Source organism: Protomyces lactucae-debilis (assembly GCF_002105105.1).
Source record: "Protomyces lactucae-debilis strain 12-1054 chromosome Unknown BCR37scaffold_5, whole genome shotgun sequence".
Taxonomy (NCBI): Eukaryota; Fungi; Ascomycota; class Taphrinomycetes; order Taphrinales; family Protomycetaceae; genus Protomyces; species Protomyces lactucae-debilis.
This window is the reverse complement of record NW_024467997.1, coordinates 85,686-103,931: the sequence shown is the minus strand read 5'-3', so window position 1 is coordinate 103,931 and position 18,246 is coordinate 85,686. Positions and strand designations below refer to the sequence as shown.

The window sequence follows — 18,246 nt, the reverse complement described above, 5'->3', positions numbered from 1 at the left end:
CAAGAGCATATACTCTTATCCCCTATCCCCCTCAAGTCATATCTGCAGCTTCCCTGCGTGCCTGTGTCTATCACCTACGGATTTGGCATCGCATATCCGCCAATTCTCATTAGATTCCGCATTTGTGTTTGTGTTTGTATGTGTCTTTGCATTTTTATTTGCATGCACATTTGCCTTCGGAAGCGTTGTTTGCTGCGCTACAGCAAGACACAACCATTTGCTCACACTTGCAGTCTGCAAGATAAGGCTAAATGAATACGGAGCAATAGGGTCCCGTGCTGCTTCGGCAAATACACTCGTGAGGAGTCGCGAACACCACGTCGATATAAATTCTTGAGCTGCAGCCAACTTTCATTGCAACTACAGACGGCGATTTTCCATCGATACACAATTGACCCGCAACAATACACACCACAAGCAGCCGGATGCATTGGTTGAACCACGTCTCTCGCCCGCTGGCACTTCACTTCTTCGCCTTTTGTCTCAGCTTGAATCTGCAATCGACATCCGTCTTTGGTCAATCCCTTTTTTTCACAACATATAAGTATCCGTATGCTATTGAGTTCCCAAGAAACGTTCATGCAGCGAAACATGGTCCTGTTCATCTTGTAACGAAAATGTATTTCCTCACCCGCGCAAGCGATTATCGCGGTCACTTCATCAAAGTTGGCTATACAGGCTCTGATAAGCTCAAGATTCCAACAGTAGAACGACCAATCTCAAAGGACAATCCAAAAGGGGACAAGTCGAATCCGGGGCTCTGTTACTTGACTAATCGTCAAAACATCATTAATGAAATCGCAAGAAATCCTCAATTGCGAAAGACTGCACAATCTCTTGCTCCCGGTGATGAGTGGTTTCGTCTAAAGGTTCCAGAGCATGAGGATCAGGCACTTGGACTGTATTGCACGTCTCATTCGTCTATTCAAGAATGGTATGACCCCCTGCCTGTGGGCCCAGAAGTTAGGTGTTGGATAGATGACACGCCGGGAACAGAGATACAATTTTCTCTCTTTTGCCAATCCAACCTTGCGCTCTTCTGCCAAAACCCTTTGGCAAACTGGAATTCAAACCCCCCGCTTGTCGAGCTCCCGGATGCGTGCAAAAATGTCAAGCGACAGTGAGGCACATTCGTTGAAGGACGCTGACTATCACGTCCTGGCAAACACTTCTCAAGTTCATCATAGCTAATCTTTCTTTTCCCTTCTGTCCAGATCTTTGTTATATTGCCGCTTGCATATAAGACACGGGGTAGTACTGCTGGTGTGGAGGATCGGCTGTGCCATCTGAACGCTAGCTGGATCTGAATCAGCTGAAGCAACTGTCGATTGATTGTTGGCCATAGACCCTCAAGTTTGCTATCGATGCTCGATCCTCCAAACAGGTGAAGTGACGTATGCCCGCTGCTTGAGTCTCCATACATAGCCGCCTGATGGACTTCTCGTCCTTGCAAGCCATAGCAGCTGCGACCCTTGCTACAGCACACCTCTCATTGAAGGCATGTCTTGGACAATCTTGGTCATTTCCGTCAGGCTTTCTCTACTCATCCTGGCGTGCGCGGCTTCGGCTGATTTTCGTTGTCTTTCTTGTCCACGTCCCGAGAAGGGCTTGATTCTCGGTGGATCGCCTTTCCGTCTCTGCGAAGCAAGCTTGGTCGACACTCAGGTTGTGGTTGTCCAGCGCCTGATTGTGACACCCACGCATCCCTCCTCGGGTGACACAGTATCTTTCTGTCTCAGCGCTTTCTTTAAGGAAGACGTTAGTTGTGGTGCAACTGTGGACGTGATGGTATTGCTTGACCACACTCGCATTGTCAAGAAGACCTATGACTTGTGCGCACTGGCCAGCAAAACTACGCTGACGTGCCCCATCAAAGCCGGCGAGCGCTTCTTGCTCACTCAAGTCGATTTGCCATATTGTATCCCCGCAGGTCGCTACACCATGACTGCTCAATTCTTCACGCCAGACGAACGACCCCTGACTTGCATCACGGGTGAAGTCACGTACGTCTTCCAGACCTACTGATCGAAGCTAACAACAGCATGAACTAAGATAAAGCAGCAATGATATTCATTATGAACTAGCCGTCAGCCTCTGTATTAAGTTTAGCGCTACAAATGCATTCCATTACTTCAGAAGCAAGAGTCGGCCATATCAATCATGTCCTTGAGTAACTTGACTTTGCATGCGTATGACCGAGCGACTGAACTCAAGTTTGTTTCTAGTGTCCATGCTTGCTGCAACAATAGTGTTCGTCCCATCTCTAAGCCCAACGCGAGAAGATGTTGCTGTGAAGAGGGCGTCTCATCTTGTGCCGCTGAGAATTGATTGAGCCAATCGTCCAGGTCGCCCTCAAGAGACAAAATCAAGCCTGCCACCTCTTCCCCTTCAGTGTCGGTTCCTTGCTCATTTCCCAAGGCGGCAGTAATGTGTGCTTCAGCTTGTTTGAGCAATACCCGACGCGTCTCATCCATAACGCGTTCTGCAAAATCAACTTTACCCTGCGTAGCAAGGTCAACGGCATGAAAGAGCATAGCCCCAGCGACTTCCTCCAGCTTTCGAAATTGGAATGCATGCGACGGCTTCTTCCACTCAACGGGTACAGGCAAGACGACATGGTTGAGCCCGGTCCAAGTACGTTGCTTATTGGTGAATTTTCCACGCAGTGTGATTTGACAGTAGAAGATGTTGGCTGGTCTGTTGACTTTGATAAAAAGTTGACGAGACTCGCCATGGCAGATGGGTCCAAAATGCATGCGTAGACCTTGATGAACGAGTCGTGTATCGAAACGCATGTGCGAAGAAGACATAGAGCATGGTACAGTCTGCCCGGCTTCGTCTAAGAGTTCCACATCAACTGCCAGCTGTGTGTATGCGAGTGAAAAGATGCCAAATAGTAAGGCAAGTGCACGCTGCGCTAGCTGGTGCAATGTTGGTACCGCAATGAATTGGCCACCAGTCTGATGTGCAAGTTGAAACATGGCCAAGCTATCATGCTGGACACCAATAGCAAAGACGTGCATGTGGATGCGCTGGCGGGCGATTCTACCCATCACATCAGGTTGCAGATTTGGGACGAGGTTGGACATGAAGAAGATTTGTTGCTGCAAGACTGGTCGTTTGTCTCGCTTGAACCAAGAAAGAACCACTTCAAAGACTTTGCTGAGATCACCGCGTTGCCACTGGCCGGAAACTGGAAGGCCGTGAGCCTCTCGACCTTCTCGTAAACTGGAAGAGGGCGCCATGCCCTTGATGCATCGAATGAGATCCGTGAGATGAGTCGAGCCAACAAGGCTGCATACCTGGGCATACTCCTCTGCTGCATTGAAAGCAATGATACCAACCTCATCAAACGGTGATAGTTGCTCGCACAAGTCTAGTAAAGTCGACTTGAGGGTCGAGCATTGATCAAGATCACCATCTTCGAGCTGTACAATGATAGTGAGAGCGATTGGGAAGTGTGCCGTACCAGGACTGTGTACGCGCATTGGATTGAGACCAGGCGCAGTCAATGGTGGCGTCAATACGGCATTATTGTCGAGATTGGCGCACTTCTCAGGCACCGCGACTGTGAGCATGAGTTCTGTGAGCGTTGTTGTCGCATCGGCAGACACATGCTTCATATCCCTATAGTCTGTCATGGCAAGTTCCATGGATACATAGGGAAATGGCACACGCATACCACGCTTGATTTCCTGAGTTGTTGATGGCATACGCGTCTTTGGCACAGGAGGCACACCTGATGAAGGCATGGCAGCATCGGCACTTTTGATGGATGCAGCAACAGACTTGGAACCAATTGTCCCCGTGCTACTTCGGGTAGGACTCAAGACTGGCAGGGAACTGACAGTATTTGGCGTCCAAGTTTGTATGGGCGGTTCCAGCTTGATGGAGTCCTTGATCTTGCAGCACAGTGGACATGGCGCTTCCACCAGGCTCTCCGAGTACTTGTCTTGATCCTTCAAACAATGACCGTGCACCAAATGATGACAGTACAAAAATGTCAAAACGCGTTCGCCAGAGACCAAGAGACCCAGTGATTCATCGCAAATTTGACAATGCTGCCGACTCAGGTTGGATTTGCGCGACAAACGCCGGAAGAAGCTCGAGTTGCTTGTTTTCGGCAGAGGAAGTTGCTCTGTAGAGGAGCCATCTGGCATAGGCGATGCCGAAGACTTTGAGCGTAGGGAGTCTGGCTTCCCACTCAGCAACTTTGAGAAGCGCTGAGTTTTGCTGAGGGGCTTGTTTGGTAGTGTAGGTCTCGGAATCGGTCCACTGCTAACTGGGGCAGATGGAGAGTGACCTGGAGTCGTCAATACGTCTGACTGAGCCATCTAGGTAGCAGGGAAAGATGGTAGACGTTGAAGAAGAGGCCAGCTCCAGATAAGGAGAAGCGGCCGCAGAAAAGCATGATGGAGATGGTCAGGAGGTCATCTTCTCGCACAGACCGGGATGATTGTGTTTGCCAGCTGGCCGAGTGGCTTGCAGCTAGAGATTTACAGAGCATGCGTATAAGCGCAGAGGGAGCTTGTCTGGGCCCATCGCTTTGATGTTGGCAAGAGCCATGAAAGCACAAACGGGCGTCGTTGGGTCGTGATCGTGGTCTGTGCGGTGCGAGATTAAGGAAGACGCACAGGCCCATCAGGATACCAAAGTACAAAGAGCATCTGCTCGTCGGCTGCCTGAGTCTGCTCTACGATGATCAGCTGCCTACCAAGTACCCGACTGGCCACCGCCGACGTGCTGTGTCCCTGAGACGGTGGACATATTGCGGACCGCTTCGTACTCGGGCGAATCCAGCAACAACGAGACTTCCAGTTTATAGCCATCTGCCACTGCATTATCAAATGCATCAATCGTCTTGAGTGCCGTCTTGCGATCCTGGAACTTGATCTCTGCAACGCAGAACGTACCGCCCTTCACTGCAAACACATGACAGTCCTTTGGGTCCACATCCACCCCGACCTCTGACTTGATTGCAGATTGTATATCCCGCAGTGTCGTTCCCGGTGCGAGATTTTGAATTTGCACACTCGTTGAGCTCACTCCGCGAATAGACAAGGTTTTGGTCTTCATGGGCTTTGCCGAGTAGACCGGTGCATTCGCACCTGCCAAGACGGAACTGGATACTTTCGTCTCGCCCTTGTCCGCACTTGCATTGCTCACCTTGCTTACTTTCGATGCAGCAGGCCCGCCAGTGCCTCTAGGTGGTTCCCGCACAGCATCTTTTGCAGCAGGTCGAGACGCAGCTGATTCCACCCGTCCAGACTGTGATGAACGCAACAAATCATTCTGATCAAGTTGCCTCGCAGGTGCTGAATTACGCCGTAGCAAGTCACCGCTGTGAGGATCACGCATTCTCAACTCCGACATCAAGTCACGATCGCCTCTCCGCGAAGGTGGTGGGGAGCGTGAACGTGATCGTCCTCGCCGTCTCGAGCCAGGCCTGCGATCCGAGTCGAGGAGATCGTATAGGGGATTGGCACTGCCGAGGCCAGATGAAGGCCTGTAGGAGGGTTTCATTCGAAAGTCGCCCATACTCAAGGGTGGTGCGGAGCGTCGCGGTCCTCCGGGTGGTAGGTTGCCATGTGAGCCGAATCTAGAAGAGATACTTGAGCCCTGCTGAACGCGTTAGAGAGGGTCGTAGCATGCAAGAGAGCGGGCCTTACATCGCGTGAATATGGATCAGATGCGGTCCTCGCTTTTGCGGGTCTCGGGCGACGCGAATCTGGCGTGCGGAAATCTGGAAGATGAGCTGCGAGTATGAAGGGCAAGGATGGATGTACCGCTGCTCATGGTCCAGTCAAAACGAGTAGGCCGGCCTGATTTGGTGGTGTTGACAGCTGTTGCTCTTGGGCTGCTTCCTGCTTCCCAAATTCAGATTCGCACGAAGTCGACACAGGACAACTTGGACAAGGCTGGAAGACGCTCTTGTTCACTTGGTAACAGCTTGGAAGACAAGCACAGCTCTGTTCATTCACATAGAACATGGATCTTACAATATGATACACCGGCAAGGCTGCTTCGAGCCAATCTACACGGCCTCCACCATCTGAACAGTCTCGTCACGTCGGACAGTCAGCTCCCGCATCCCTTCCTCGCCCACAATCTCGAGGCCCTTCTCGTTGGCAAGGTGCAGCAAACAGATGAAGCAGAAGCTGGTTGAAATGTCAGACATCTGGCGTTCCGGGTAGACAGATGTCAGGGACTGCACAATCTCTGTAAACTTGCGTTCCTCCCCTACCACTGCACTCTCTGATGTCGTCTTTCGCTTGTCAACAGGTGCAGGCGTCTCATCTGCACCAACAAGCTCAAGTTTGTCCCAAATATTGGTCTTAAGGACATGCACATCCACTTTCTTTGCCGTGCGTGCGAAATTGACGTACTCTGGCTTTGAGCGTTTCCCTAGTGCTTGCAACTGACTGCCAAAGTCGGCAGCATCACTCAGCTGCGTTGCACCAGGCTCACCGTCCTGCAAGAATGGCTCTGGCGTGGGTCCAAAATCCTCTTTTGCATCAGCAAATGCATCACCACCATCGTCATCGTCATCGTAGTGGCCATGCATCTCACCAAGGCCAGCATCTTCGCCGTCCTGGAAGAAATTCGCATCAAACGCTTGTCCTTGTTGTACGGGTTCCTGTCCACTTTGCGCCCAAAAGTTCTCGTCCATATCCACAAACTCACCTTCTGCTGCTGGTTGCATCGTTTGCCTAGCGGACAATTTGGCTTGTGGCTTCATAAATAGGCTCAACAGGGCTTCTGAGTTGAAGTGCTTGTCTTCTGGTAATAGATTTCGCGTCTTGCTAGACCATTGCGTTTTCGGTAGCATGGTCGTCGCACCACCTGACGTGAAAATGACCTCTTCATCCACCTCGCCCTCGGCAGTGAGAAAGTCAACCGTCGTGACTTCTTTCTCCTTGCGTGGTTTCTTGACCACACTACCCGTTGCTGCAGCACTGCTCTGAGCTTGGAGTCGCGCAATCTTCCAGTGTGCAGGTCCAGCCCAATTTTTGCTGAACATGTCGTCGAATTGTGCATACATGTGATGCTGATCCGATTGGCCTGTATGAGAGACGGCTGTTTCGCTTGTTGCTTGCATCCGACCCGGCATATTATGTGTGAGTTGTTCAGAAAAGACTTCATTGACTTGACCAAATTCAGCTTCTTCGTTTGTATCATAGACATCGACAATGCCAGAAATGCCATCATTGCCATCAAAGCCGTCATCGTAGCCGCCATCACCATAGTCATGATCAGGTTCGTTTGCGTCACTGTCTATTGCATGCTGTCCTGCCTCGCTTGCGAGACTTGCAAGAAGGGGAATGTCAAGGACTGTCGAGTCTGTTGTGAAGCCCTTGAGGGATGGACAGAGGTGGAGATCAGCGAGTGCATCGGCAGTCGAGTCGCCTTCATGGCCGAACAGCTCTGGAAAGAACTTCTGGCCGAGTGCGTTTAGATCCACATCATAGACTTGGTCATCCGTTTCTTCCACCACTTCATCTGACGCGTCTGATGCATCAAAGATGATACGACCATTGCGGTCGACGCTCAAGTGATTGAGCAATAGACCCTTTGCACCACCTTCGTCGAATTCCGCAGATGTCTTTTTGAAGAGTGGATCAACAAAGAACTCCATATCAAGCTTCTTTGCTTGAATTGCGCTAAAGTCCTTGACGAGTGTGCTACCGCCTGAAGACTTGGCCTTCTTCTTGACTTTACGCGCGGCACCTTCTTCATCCTCATCGGCATCCTCATCTTCACCATCACCGTCTGCATCAGCCGATTCGGCGGCTTGTTTGCCGGATGACAAGCCAGAAAGAAGCTTGCCAGTCTCTGTAGCAACGGAATCAACGCGATTCGTGTAAATCTTGACACACCCATCCAGCGTGACACTGGCCTTTTGGAAGTTAATGTTGTCGCCATCCTTCAGCAGAGACATCTCATGAAAGTAATCAATCAGCGCGAAATTCCACGAGTTGCCAGCATTGATTTTATTGTCTGTCGCCAACTTCATCCACTCCTCGAAATTGGCAAGAATAGGCATTCTTGGCATAGCAGAGACAGTTCCGTCTGGATTGAAGCCTGATAGTCTCCGTGAGGACGGCGATGACGCGCCTGCTGGGCCAACATATTCATTCAAGATGGATTGTGTCCGTTGCTGTGTCTTGGCGAGTTTAGACGCGGTTCTTTCGCGTCGCTCTTCTGCATCGTCGACTTCAGTGAGCTTGACATACTTTGCGGGCGATTGCCGCGTCTTTTGAGGGGAGAGCTGCGCGAACTTGCGCGCTTTTGCCGGCATGGTTGGTGTGTTGTTGCGTTTGTTGATTTTCTTCGCTTTTGGTTGCTGCAGAATCGTGAGAGAACAAGTCATCTCTAGTAGTTCTACTCTGCGACCAACTACTCGAGCACTCGGTGCTGCTGTTCTGAGAAGGAGGCTGATCAAGCCAGAGCATAGACTGCCGCATGGAAGACTTTCTCGCTGGCCCCAAACCAGAAGCCGGCCTCATCTCCAGCTGCTTCACACAAATCTTAGATCCATCTGCTTCACCGGATCTCATTGCTCATTTCCTCACAAAGCTACATGAGACAAAGCTTGATAGGCATCCAGATGTCATTGCCGCTGCTGTTCTTGTGTTGCGTGATGCTGCATTGAAGTGGCATATTGACAGCACGCATACACGCAAAGATGCAGTGGATGCGATGCTCGCTCATCAAGACGCTGCTCTGTCTACAGCTACGCAGCATCCAGTCTGTGTGGATATTGTCGGCACTGGCGGGGATGGTCATAACACGTATAATGTCTCCACGACTGCTGCTGTTGTTGCTGCAGGTGTCCCTGGAATTCGTGTCATCAAGCACGGCAACAAGGCTTCTACCTCCACTTCAGGATCAGCTGATGTCCTCAAGTCGTATGGTTGTGAATTACTCCTCCAGCCTCAGCATATCCCATCCCTCACAAGTCCTTTTACGTTTCTACTAGCTTCTATTTGGCACCCAGCGCTTGCGCGCGTAGCACCGGTCAGGAAAACCCTCACGCACCCAACCATCTTCAACATCCTCGGCCCACTCCTCAATCCAGCACCGATCGACGCACGCATCATTGGAGTTCACTCACCGGAACTTGGCCGTGTCTTTGCAGAGAGTTTCGCAAAACTCAATCCACATGGTCGTTGCATGATTGTGTGCGGTCGGGAACGACTCGATGAACTCTCACCGGCCGGAGAGACGGATTGTTGGATCTATACGCCAGAGTCGGGGATCGTTCAGGACATTCAGACACCTGAGCAATTTGGCTTGAGTCGGCATCCGCTGAGTAGCGTGGCGGGTGGTTCACCTGCGGACAATGCAACGACGCTGGCTGAGATTTTGGATGGCAAGCGAGAGGCAGGGGATGCAATCTTGGACTATGTCTTGTTGAATTGTGCGGCACTCTTGGTGATTGCTGGCGTCACGAAAGATAAACGAGCTGCTGTTGGGTTGGCCAGGGAGAGTATTGCTTCAGGTAGGGCAAAGCAGGCGCTGGATACGTTTCGCGATGAAAGCACAGCTGCTGCGTCGCTATGACAGGGACGCCAGGTACTTCAACAGATGATACACGCATACAATGCTAGAAGAGGGATGCAGATAATTTGGGGCCATAGAAGAAGCCCTTCAGCCTCCCTCCTTCATCACCGTTACCAACCAATCAAGACCCTCTGCCAGTCCTGTCCCTTCAATGGCACTACACCCTTCAATCCGCCAATTCCGATCCTTGAGCAAATGTAATCCCAACCGCGTCGTGACTTCAGCAGGCGTCAACGCGCCTTGCTGATCCTGCTTATTCGCAAACACCAACAAGTTTGCCTCTGCCAGTTCTTCTTCTCCCAACATGGCTGCCAGTTCTTCACCTGCAATGGAGATGCGATCTGTATCCGCTGCATCAATCACATAGATGACGGCTTGTGTATCAGCGTAGTAGCACCGCCAGTAAGGCCGAATACTCGATTGGCCACCGAGATCCCATACATTGAATTTGAGATTCTTGTAGGTGACGGTTTCGACGTTGAAGCCAATCGTGGGGACCGTATCGACAACTTCACCTATAGAGAGCTTGTAGAGAATGGTTGTCTTGCCGGCTGCAGTGTATTAGCATGGGATGTAAGGCAGAACCGACAAGCACAGCGATGCGCTTCGTTGCTGAAGAAGACGTACCTCCATCTAGCCCTAGAATGAGTATTCTAATCTCTTTCGTCCCTAGAAGGCCCTTGAAGAAGGACGAGAAGTAGCCGCCCATGTGTGTATTTGCCGGTCGCGTCTGTTGCGTCGTCTTTTTTGGATTTCAAATTCTACGAGAGCTACAAAACAGGTCTAAGGCAGGAGAGAGTTTATAGACTTTGTCTATTTGAATATTGGGTGGCTGGGAAGGCACAAGCGCCGACAGCACGTATACTGAATCTGATTCTCTTGCAGTCACTCTGCCGAAGTTCGTAGCAATGACGGTTGTTCGCACCATGATAAGTCCCACCTCCGCAGTACCTGGCAAATCAGTAGTAGCAATACCCGGGTAGCTTGTAATTCTTGGGATGATTTGGGCAGTTCTTGACCATAATGTCATCCTTACAAGGTATGTGAGGCAGCTCGGCAGGTTTTGAGCGCTGCTTGCCAGCGTTTGAGAGCCCATCACAGCTGAAACCTGGCTCGAAGATCAGAGGAACATTGGCCCAATCATGCTTTTGGCACATCTGACATGTCAAGCAAGGGTGCTGCTCCCGAATCGGATATCGCATCGGATCCTTCAGAAATGCCAACTCGCGACACAATAACTCTGGTCCATTATTGAATAGATCATCCAAAGGACGGCATTGCGAGAACCACCCAGAAGCAGCTAGTTGTTGTTGCCTGATGTAGTCGCAAACTTGACCTGTGCAGTAATCTTCGGGTTTCGTGTGTGTTGAACTGAGGGTGATCATCCAGGGCTGATCAGGATGCAAACACCACTTGTCCAAGTCATTGAAGCATGTCAATGTGAACCAGCCTTTGTAAGCTTCGTTGCTTTGACCTACAACCTGCCATCCACACCGCGACATGGGAATCATATTCTTTGGGTCCCCATCCTCGCCATCTTTCGTTTTTGTGCAAAAGATTGCCCCTTTGAGTTTTTCGTAGTATGACACCCCTGGGGGCCCGCGTGTCTGAAACCATTTCTCGCCAGGGTTGACGTCAAGGTCGGCTTGAGAGACGAGATAGCAGACGGCATTCGAGTCCTGCAGCTCGTGACCGAAACCGTAATCGTGGGAACCCCCGAACCAGCCTGGAACAATTTGAAGTTGAGAGTCACCTGGCAACAGCACCATGGGTAATGAAGGGTTTGTGAGATCAGTGAAAGGCTCAGGGGGTGCAGTCACTTCTTGTGTTTTGGCTTCGATGATTTGTGGCTTGCTGCCGTTGAATCTCATGAAGAAGTAGTTTACGGTCGCATAGTTCTGTGGTTCATAGCTAGACCAGAAGTCAGGCAGTGCGTCAGCTGACACAACCGACAACAGCAAAAGCCACAGCAGCTTCCAGCAGGCGAGAAGCAGGATGCCGGCAGACATGTCGCGTAAAATTGCAGCGGTTGGTGTGAGCAGCAGGGATGAAAATGTGGTATTGAGCTGGAGCCCTGCGTTGAGAGAGTTGGAGCTGAGAGTGCTGTTGAAGAGCGGCAAAGGCGAATTTATGCCACGTACTCAAATTTCGTATTGCCCCTGAACTCATGGTGAATAACGACTTCGGAAATTAGCCAAGACTCACGCGAGAGCTCGGGCTGCTCAAAGCAGCTAAACCAGGGATGGAAACGACCAGCTTCTTTGGCGAAACCTGAGTCGAGACTAACATCCGTGCTCCTGAGAAGCGTGAGGTAGCAATCGGGTGAGTGTTTGCGCTTGCAGACTCGGAGACTTGCCGACTTGTCTACGAAGCTCAGCGATTGAAAGTGATAGTTTTGAACACACCTTGAACTCTGGTACTGATCGAATTGGCTGCTTAAGTTTGTGGAAAGGAGTGGAAGTTCCCAAAAGAGCATGGCATTAGTTTTGCCGCGTACATTGGCAGACGAGTGCCACGAGCCACGACATGGTTCTAGACCGTAAGGAGTGCGATATCTGTATGCTATCTGCAAACATTCGCGGCTTACCATTGCGCTCATGTTTGGCGCAGCTGCAAGAATCGCTCGTGGCCAGGCCCTACCCCTGAATTTATTTTGAGATGACACTACCAGGTGGTCGTAGAAGATGCAGAGATGGTGGGACTTCTACAGCTGCAGATGAGTATGCCCTCAACAGCTCTCATCACTGGATGTGTTGAACAACATGCATTGTTGATACAAATTAAGCGTTTGACTCCGTGTGCCGTCCAGCTAGTTTATCAACAGCCCGTTCTCTGCCTTGCCCCCCGACTGAAAATGAGGAGCTTCGCGAACTTGAAGTGAATGAGCTTGCTTGTCGTAATCGCAGATTGCCCATGCCGTCATCCTTCTTGCTCCGCTTCTCCTTCAGCTCCTTGAGGCGATCGTCATCTTGCGCCAATGCATCAATATGCAACCCCTCGAAATTGTGCTCCAGGAACCGCTTTAGGTCGGGAAGTTTGGCTGCATCAGGCATGAACGTGCCGCTAGAGTTGTCAATCACCAAGGTAAAGTCAGAGACTTCATGCTTGTGACTTGAACCTGGCCGTACCTGGCCATTCTTGTTGAGTGCTTCATTGATTCTTTCCTGACGCGCTTCTTCACGCTTCTTTTTGGACGGCAGTTTGAGTGTTTCCGCGAGTGTTTTGCTGTGCTTGCGTTTTGAGAGGCTGTTCATGACATCGTTCTCACCCATCGACTGGATATTGGCTGTTCCTTGACGAATGTGTAGAACAAGTGATTCATCCTTGACGATTGTCTGTGGCATGACTGCAGACCCATCTTCGTCTTCCTGGCTCGATGACTGGTGGTAGGCATGTTCTTGCGCGTTGGCGGCACTCTCTTCTTTTTGTAAGAAGAAGAATTCAACAGAATACACCACCTCTGTAGCTGCATTTGAGTGCATTGCATGCTTTGATAGATGGTTGATGGCGAAACGCGGTCCAGTCTGTGTGAAATGCATCACGCCGTCGCCTGTAATGGCATAGGTGAAGATCCCAACACCAGACCCAGCATTCGTCATTTCAAGGAATCGCGCAGCTGCATCTTTTGGATCGACACTACCGACAATCGTACGTGCATCAAATCCCTAATCTCTTTCGTCCCTAGAAGGCCCTTGAAGAAGGACGAGAAGTAGCCGCCCATGTGTGTATTTGTCGGTCGCGTCTGTTGCGTCGTCTTTTTTGGATTTCAAATTCTACGAAAGCTACAGGACAGATCTAAGGCAGGATAGAGGCCTAGGCAGTCGAGCCGAGTTTAGGCACCTTCTCCTCAGGGACATGGGCAGCAGCTGCATCAGCGGCCTTCTCTCTAGACTCGTGAATCACCTCACCAGCTTTGGCAGCGACACCACTGCCTTCCTCATTGCCTTGCCTCAAATTTGCCAATCGCCTGGCTTCATTGTGGATATCCTGTGCAGACGACACACCCTCAGAGTAGAAAGAGAGTACTTTTGCAGCAACAGGGTGTTGTGTGAGTGAATCAAAGTATCGCTGCAACGTCGCTTGAATGCCCGTTGCTTGCGATTTCGTCTTGTCGGTGATGCCAAACTTGTCATCGACCTGCTTTGCCTTATCAGTGACCTTGAATTGCGAGTCAAGCTGCGAGGCCTTCTCCTGGAGTGACGACAGGTACGTCTTGAAGGTTGCTGAAATGCCATTTTGTTTATCAAAGTCGATGGACTTTTGAATGGCCGTGTCACCGAGGACATAGCCGTGCGAGAGAACTTCAGCAAGGATGGCTGTACGGGGCTTGTGCTCCTGGGGAACATCACTGCCTTCCTCGTGTGCGGCCAAGTCCCTGTCGTCCAGGTTGTGGTCATCTGTTGAGACTTTGATCTGGTTCAGGCCTTGTTATTAGCATGCATCCTCATACAGAAGAAAGAAACATACCGAGCTGGGCATGCTGGAGGAGCAGTGCAGTCTTGGCGGCACTGGCACGCTCGAACGTGACAATGGCAGTTTGGTGGTTGGCGCCCTTTGTGATTTCAATATCCTCGATGCGGCCGCAGAAGGCAAAGAACTGCTTGACCTGCTCCTTGGTCACGTCGAGTGAGATGTCTTCTGCTGTGACCTTGTACATGATGTGTAGTCTTATCCTTGGGATAGGTTCAGGTCTTGCTTGGTCTCTGGCTTGGAGATTCGATGACGCAGGGAGGAGAAACAACAGTCACATACAGCAAAGATACAGGCTCATACAGCCAAGAAGAGAAGGCATCCTATGGAATACAGGAATATAGCATGGCAGGCCGAGCACTACGGCTGCCGAAGTGCACACAGCAGCGAAAACTGGCCACCTGCACCAGCCAGACACATCTGTTTCCCCTCTGTCGCCGTATTCACAATCCGAGTCGGCACCTCGACATCCTCTCCCGGCGGGCCCTGTCCGACCTGGTATGACTCGCCGAATCCCCAGGACCAGGCATGACCCTGCTCATCCACCAGGATATTGTGGTGCGTGCCACATGCAATGTGAGCCGCTTTTGTAGTCCCATCAAACACAAGCGGTGTCGGGGTAGGAATATAGCGTGGTTTGCCAGAGGCATCGCTCACAGCTGTGCTTGGGAGTGCATCACGCTTGAGTCCCAATTGACACGCATCAAGGCGTCCCCAAACCAATAATGCACCGTCTGTTGTGATGGCAGCTGAATGATGCTCGCCGCCTGTGATTTGCTTGATATCCATGCCTGCTAGGCCATCAATCAGCGTTGGCACAGCAATCACAGCGCCATCTTCACCAAGTTCCTGCATGGTGATACCGCATTGTCCAAATTGATTGAGACCCCACGCAAACACACGTCCGTCCTTGTCCTTTGCAAACGAGTGGTACGAGCCACAACCAATGGCCACAATGTTCTTGAGCCCAAACTCACGCGGCACAAGACCGTTGAGTCGTGTACGCTCAACAACGCGTCGACCCAGCTGGAATTGCTGGCCGTTGCCCCAAGCAAACACTTTGCCAGAGGTACTGAGTGCGAGAACGTGATCGGTGCCACAAGCAAGATCTGTAAAGGTCTCTCGCAGCACGAGTCGTTGTGGTCGTGCAGCCACTTTGGCATGCGCATCAAATCCCAAGATGCCATCAGAACACCTGAATGTACCCCAAGCCCATAAATGGCCATCCGCATCAATAGCGACCGTCAACGAATCACTCGCTGCAAGCTTCACAAATGTCTGTGCATGTTCAACAACTGTGGGTGTCGATTCCTTGGGGTTGAGTTGATCCGCTTCACTGTCACTATCATCCGCCATGTCTGCATCCACGAGACCGCCATCCCAACTCGTATCGCGACCCAGGGCACCTTGATCATTCACACCCCACGTCATAATCTTGCCATTTTTAAGAAGTGCAGCGGCATGCATACCACCCACAGCAATATCAATCACCTCTTCCTGTGCTAGAAATGGATTCAATCGTGGCCGCTTGACAGTCTTGTTTTTCGCATCAGGACCGAGTCCTAATTCACACATACTGCCTGTTCCAAAGACATACACATCCAGCAATGCTTTACTCTCAATAGCAGCTGGCGGCGCATTGAGGGCCGGGGCAGAGGCGAAAGAACGAGAAGAAGCGACAGAGTCTCGCTTTCGATGGCCTTTTGCAGAGGCTGCGAGGAGGGCTGCTCGGTCTGCTTTTCTCGCTGCTGAGGGACTGAGTACAGGGCTTGGTGCTTTACGCTTTGTAGCGCGTGCAGGAGCCATGCTTAGGTTGTTGGAGCAGGTTGTCGAGGTGGTCGCGAGTTGTTTGCGTTGAAGTTGAAAGCGTGCGAGAGAGTTGACGCTACGTAGCGACTTAAACGGACTACTACTAGTGCTCTACTACCTGCTGCTACTGCTGATATATTGCTCATACACTCTAGCTAGGCATTGGCCAACTCACTCAGCTGCTCGTGCTCCAAGTCCATGTCTCTGCTTGCCGATTGACTCGGCGCAAGATGGGCAAGCCGACAAAAGACTCTGTAGATCATGTCGCCGCATCTCTATCGGCCCTCTCCATCAAGAAGCCAGCGCACGCACGGCACAGACGCCGCCATACAATACAAAACTCCCATGCGCTCATTGCAACGCTGCTCTCTGATGTACCACCAGGCGAGCAAATGGAAATTGACCTCATTGACCATCCTATCCTGCTACGTGTTCAAAACATGCTGGTGGATACAACAGGGGTGAGCTCTCTCATGCGCTCATTTCTTGCATTGCTCAAGATTTCTGGCATCTCAATCGAAACACGCCATCGGTATCTGGCACATTGGCAGTCTTGTGTCTCGTCCTTATTGTGCAGCCCAGTACTCATGCAAGACGACGTCACGTATTGGTCACAAACTGTACTTCGACAATCAGTGAGTTTTCCGGCACTGCATCTAGCGATCTTGGCAGTCTCTGGTATTCAATATCTTCGCAGTACAGCCTTATCGCCCATCTCACCTGAAGCACTCGATCAGCAAACATTACAAGCGGTGTATAAGCTTCGTGCAGATGCTGAACGCCGTCTGTTGCATCGTACGGTACTAGAGAATGAAGACACTGAAATGTGTTTAGCAACAACATGCTGCTTGCTCGTCTTTGATTACCTCACTGGTAATGTTGAAGAATGGACGGCTCGGATTCTGAGTGCAAAACTATGGTTGCGTGAAGCAGGCTGGGACTCATCCCATCCGGTTGGTCGCTTCTTCTTCTGGACAGTGGCCAGACATGATCGCATGGCGGCATGGTTGCGAGAGACGCCTAGTGTGTTGGATGTGGAAGATTTGCTCTGGCATCCAAACCTCCTCGATACACAACATCTCCTCGGCCTCGATGGCAAGATGAGCATGTTACTTGCACAGCTCATGAAGATCCAAGTCATGTTGGCAGGATTAACGGCGCATGCTACAGACGACCAGCTGGATCTGATTGATGCGCAGCTGGCGACCTGGCGGCAGCAATTTCCACTGTCCCTCATGACCTTCTCAACTGACACTCCAACAGATTGTTTTGTATACGGCTTTACGTGTGCAACAGGGGGTGATGCTGCCATCTTACTTCACTGCCTCTATGCAGAAACACTCATCTTACGACTACAGCGGAGTATCGTGCCTGGTCAACTTGCCAAAATCCACGAACAAGCCATGACGCTTTGCCAACTCGCAGCGCCACTCGTGACAGCAGGCAGCACAACCAATATTGCAACACTCGATTACCTCTCTAGCTGCTTATTCATTGCTGGTCGACATTTGCAGAGTCATGTAGGAAGGAAATGGGTGGTGACGTGTCTGGATCGGCTCGGAGATCGTTGTGGTAGTTTGATGGCTGCGAAATGGACGACGTTGCTTGACCTCGCCTGGCGCGAAGAACGCACGCGGCCACGCGTACATGGTCTGCTACGCAACACAGCAGATGACACAACACAGCGCGATACGCATGAAGCTTCCCTGGCACGGGAAATGGGCAAGCTCTCTTATGAATAAATGATTGAAACGAGGTTTATAAAACGATTATGTCTTGCGATCACCAGCAGAGTGTGCGTTATCCGTGCCTGGCGTGTAAGCAGGTGGCGCTTGCGTACTACTCGATCCTTGCACTGCGCCATAATTCGCAGGCTGTTGCTGCTGCTGCTGCTTCTTTGCTGGTTGTGCACCAGGCGTACCATAGACACCTTGCATGTTTCCATGCACCTGCTGTGGCTGTCCTTGATGCGTATGTGCAGATCCTGACACGACGGGCTGATAGACATGACGCACATGTGCGCCGCTTTGTCGCTGCTGCTCTAGATCACTGACAGACGCGCCATTCAGGTGTTCTGGATACTTGAGCACAATGTAGAATGCATGGATGAGGCCCGGGAGGAAGCCGAGGAGGGAGAGGAGTAGGTTGATGAGGAGATCAACGGAGCAGAGGCCGCGCTTGATGGCGACAGGAAGTGGAGGGAATATCAAACTGATGACCAGAAGGATGAAATCACCACAGGACATTTTTGTTGTAGTTTGATGGCGGCGCTTGAAGAGACTGGCGCTGGATGGCTTGTTGGCCTGGATATAGTCAATAGTTATAGTCTTATAGATTTGTAGCTGTTGCTGTCTGGGTCACGTGCACTTTGTCTTGGCGTTTCTTGTCCAGCCATCAAAGACT

The 18,246-nt window shown here is 51.0% G+C and overlaps 13 protein-coding genes across 13 annotated transcripts; 4 read left to right on the top strand and 9 right to left on the bottom strand.

Moving 5' to 3' along the window:
• The first annotated feature begins 208 nt into the window (after positions 1 to 208).
• Positions 209 to 1,188, top strand: BCR37DRAFT_377579 (uncharacterized protein). The gene has a single exon (XM_040868855.1). The coding sequence runs from the start codon at positions 426 to 428 to the stop codon at positions 1,122 to 1,124; it is 699 nt and encodes a 232-aa protein (XP_040726585.1). The 5' UTR covers positions 209 to 425; the 3' UTR covers positions 1,125 to 1,188.
• Positions 1,189 to 1,235: 47 nt separating this feature from the next.
• On the top strand, positions 1,236 to 2,092 carry BCR37DRAFT_251745 (ML domain-containing protein). Its single transcript, XM_040866638.1, has 2 exons — positions 1,236 to 2,003; positions 2,042 to 2,092. The coding sequence occupies exons 1-2, from the start codon at positions 1,501 to 1,503 to the stop codon at positions 2,049 to 2,051; spliced, it is 513 nt and encodes a 170-aa protein (XP_040726584.1). The 5' UTR covers positions 1,236 to 1,500; the 3' UTR covers positions 2,052 to 2,092.
• Positions 2,093 to 2,132: 40 nt separating this feature from the next.
• BCR37DRAFT_391568 (uncharacterized protein) lies at positions 2,133 to 4,334 on the bottom strand (the record flags this gene model as incomplete). Its single annotated transcript, XM_040871024.1, has 1 exon — positions 2,133 to 4,334. One exon carries the CDS (start codon positions 4,332 to 4,334, stop codon positions 2,133 to 2,135), a length of 2,202 nt encoding a protein of 733 aa, XP_040726583.1.
• A 93-nt stretch (positions 4,335 to 4,427) lies between these two features.
• On the bottom strand, positions 4,428 to 5,871 carry BCR37DRAFT_251748 (uncharacterized protein). Its single transcript, XM_040866639.1, has one exon. The coding sequence runs from the start codon at positions 5,536 to 5,538 to the stop codon at positions 4,711 to 4,713; it is 828 nt and encodes a 275-aa protein (XP_040726582.1). The 5' UTR covers positions 5,539 to 5,871; the 3' UTR covers positions 4,428 to 4,710.
• Positions 5,872 to 5,959: 88 nt separating this feature from the next.
• Positions 5,960 to 8,309, bottom strand: BCR37DRAFT_377576 (condensin complex subunit 2/barren). Its single transcript, XM_040868854.1, has one exon. It carries the CDS (start codon positions 8,297 to 8,299, stop codon positions 6,035 to 6,037), a length of 2,265 nt encoding a protein of 754 aa, XP_040726581.1. The 5' UTR covers positions 8,300 to 8,309; the 3' UTR covers positions 5,960 to 6,034.
• Positions 8,310 to 8,463: 154 nt separating this feature from the next.
• BCR37DRAFT_345200 (glycosyl transferase family, a/b domain-containing protein) lies at positions 8,464 to 9,564 on the top strand (the record flags this gene model as incomplete). Its single annotated transcript, XM_040867607.1, has 2 exons — positions 8,464 to 8,691; positions 8,743 to 9,564. The coding sequence occupies 2 exons, from the start codon at positions 8,464 to 8,466 to the stop codon at positions 9,562 to 9,564; spliced, it is 1,050 nt and encodes a 349-aa protein (XP_040726580.1).
• Positions 9,565 to 9,607: 43 nt separating this feature from the next.
• Positions 9,608 to 10,398, bottom strand: BCR37DRAFT_251644 (ADP-ribosylation factor family-domain-containing protein). The gene is made up of 2 exons (XM_040866630.1): positions 10,192 to 10,398; positions 9,608 to 10,115 (listed from the first exon to the last, which is right to left on the bottom strand). The coding sequence occupies exons 1-2, from the start codon at positions 10,271 to 10,273 to the stop codon at positions 9,652 to 9,654; spliced, it is 546 nt and encodes a 181-aa protein (XP_040726579.1). The 5' UTR covers positions 10,274 to 10,398; the 3' UTR covers positions 9,608 to 9,651.
• Positions 10,228 to 11,959, bottom strand: BCR37DRAFT_251687 (uncharacterized protein). The gene has a single exon (XM_040866633.1). It carries the CDS (start codon positions 11,571 to 11,573, stop codon positions 10,524 to 10,526), a length of 1,050 nt encoding a protein of 349 aa, XP_040726578.1. The 5' UTR covers positions 11,574 to 11,959; the 3' UTR covers positions 10,228 to 10,523.
• BCR37DRAFT_251661 (uncharacterized protein) lies at positions 11,959 to 13,338 on the bottom strand. The gene has a single exon (XM_040866631.1). The coding sequence runs from the start codon at positions 13,161 to 13,163 to the stop codon at positions 12,345 to 12,347; it is 819 nt and encodes a 272-aa protein (XP_040726577.1). The 5' UTR covers positions 13,164 to 13,338; the 3' UTR covers positions 11,959 to 12,344.
• A 39-nt stretch (positions 13,339 to 13,377) lies between these two features.
• BCR37DRAFT_344939 (uncharacterized protein) lies at positions 13,378 to 14,221 on the bottom strand (the record flags this gene model as incomplete). The annotated part of the gene is made up of 2 exons (XM_040867593.1): positions 13,378 to 13,988; positions 14,032 to 14,221. The coding sequence occupies 2 exons, from the start codon at positions 14,219 to 14,221 to the stop codon at positions 13,378 to 13,380; spliced, it is 801 nt and encodes a 266-aa protein (XP_040726576.1).
• A 115-nt stretch (positions 14,222 to 14,336) lies between these two features.
• On the bottom strand, positions 14,337 to 15,936 carry BCR37DRAFT_377572 (regulator of chromosome condensation 1/beta-lactamase-inhibitor protein II). Its single transcript, XM_040868853.1, has one exon. The coding sequence runs from the start codon at positions 15,838 to 15,840 to the stop codon at positions 14,395 to 14,397; it is 1,446 nt and encodes a 481-aa protein (XP_040726575.1). The 5' UTR covers positions 15,841 to 15,936; the 3' UTR covers positions 14,337 to 14,394.
• On the top strand, positions 15,911 to 17,599 carry BCR37DRAFT_251672 (uncharacterized protein). The gene has a single exon (XM_040866632.1). It carries the CDS (start codon positions 16,074 to 16,076, stop codon positions 17,583 to 17,585), a length of 1,512 nt encoding a protein of 503 aa, XP_040726574.1. The 5' UTR covers positions 15,911 to 16,073; the 3' UTR covers positions 17,586 to 17,599.
• Positions 17,566 to 18,188, bottom strand: BCR37DRAFT_251721 (uncharacterized protein). The gene has a single exon (XM_040866634.1). The coding sequence runs from the start codon at positions 18,087 to 18,089 to the stop codon at positions 17,613 to 17,615; it is 477 nt and encodes a 158-aa protein (XP_040726573.1). The 5' UTR covers positions 18,090 to 18,188; the 3' UTR covers positions 17,566 to 17,612.
• Between the last annotated feature and the right edge of the window lie 58 nt (positions 18,189 to 18,246).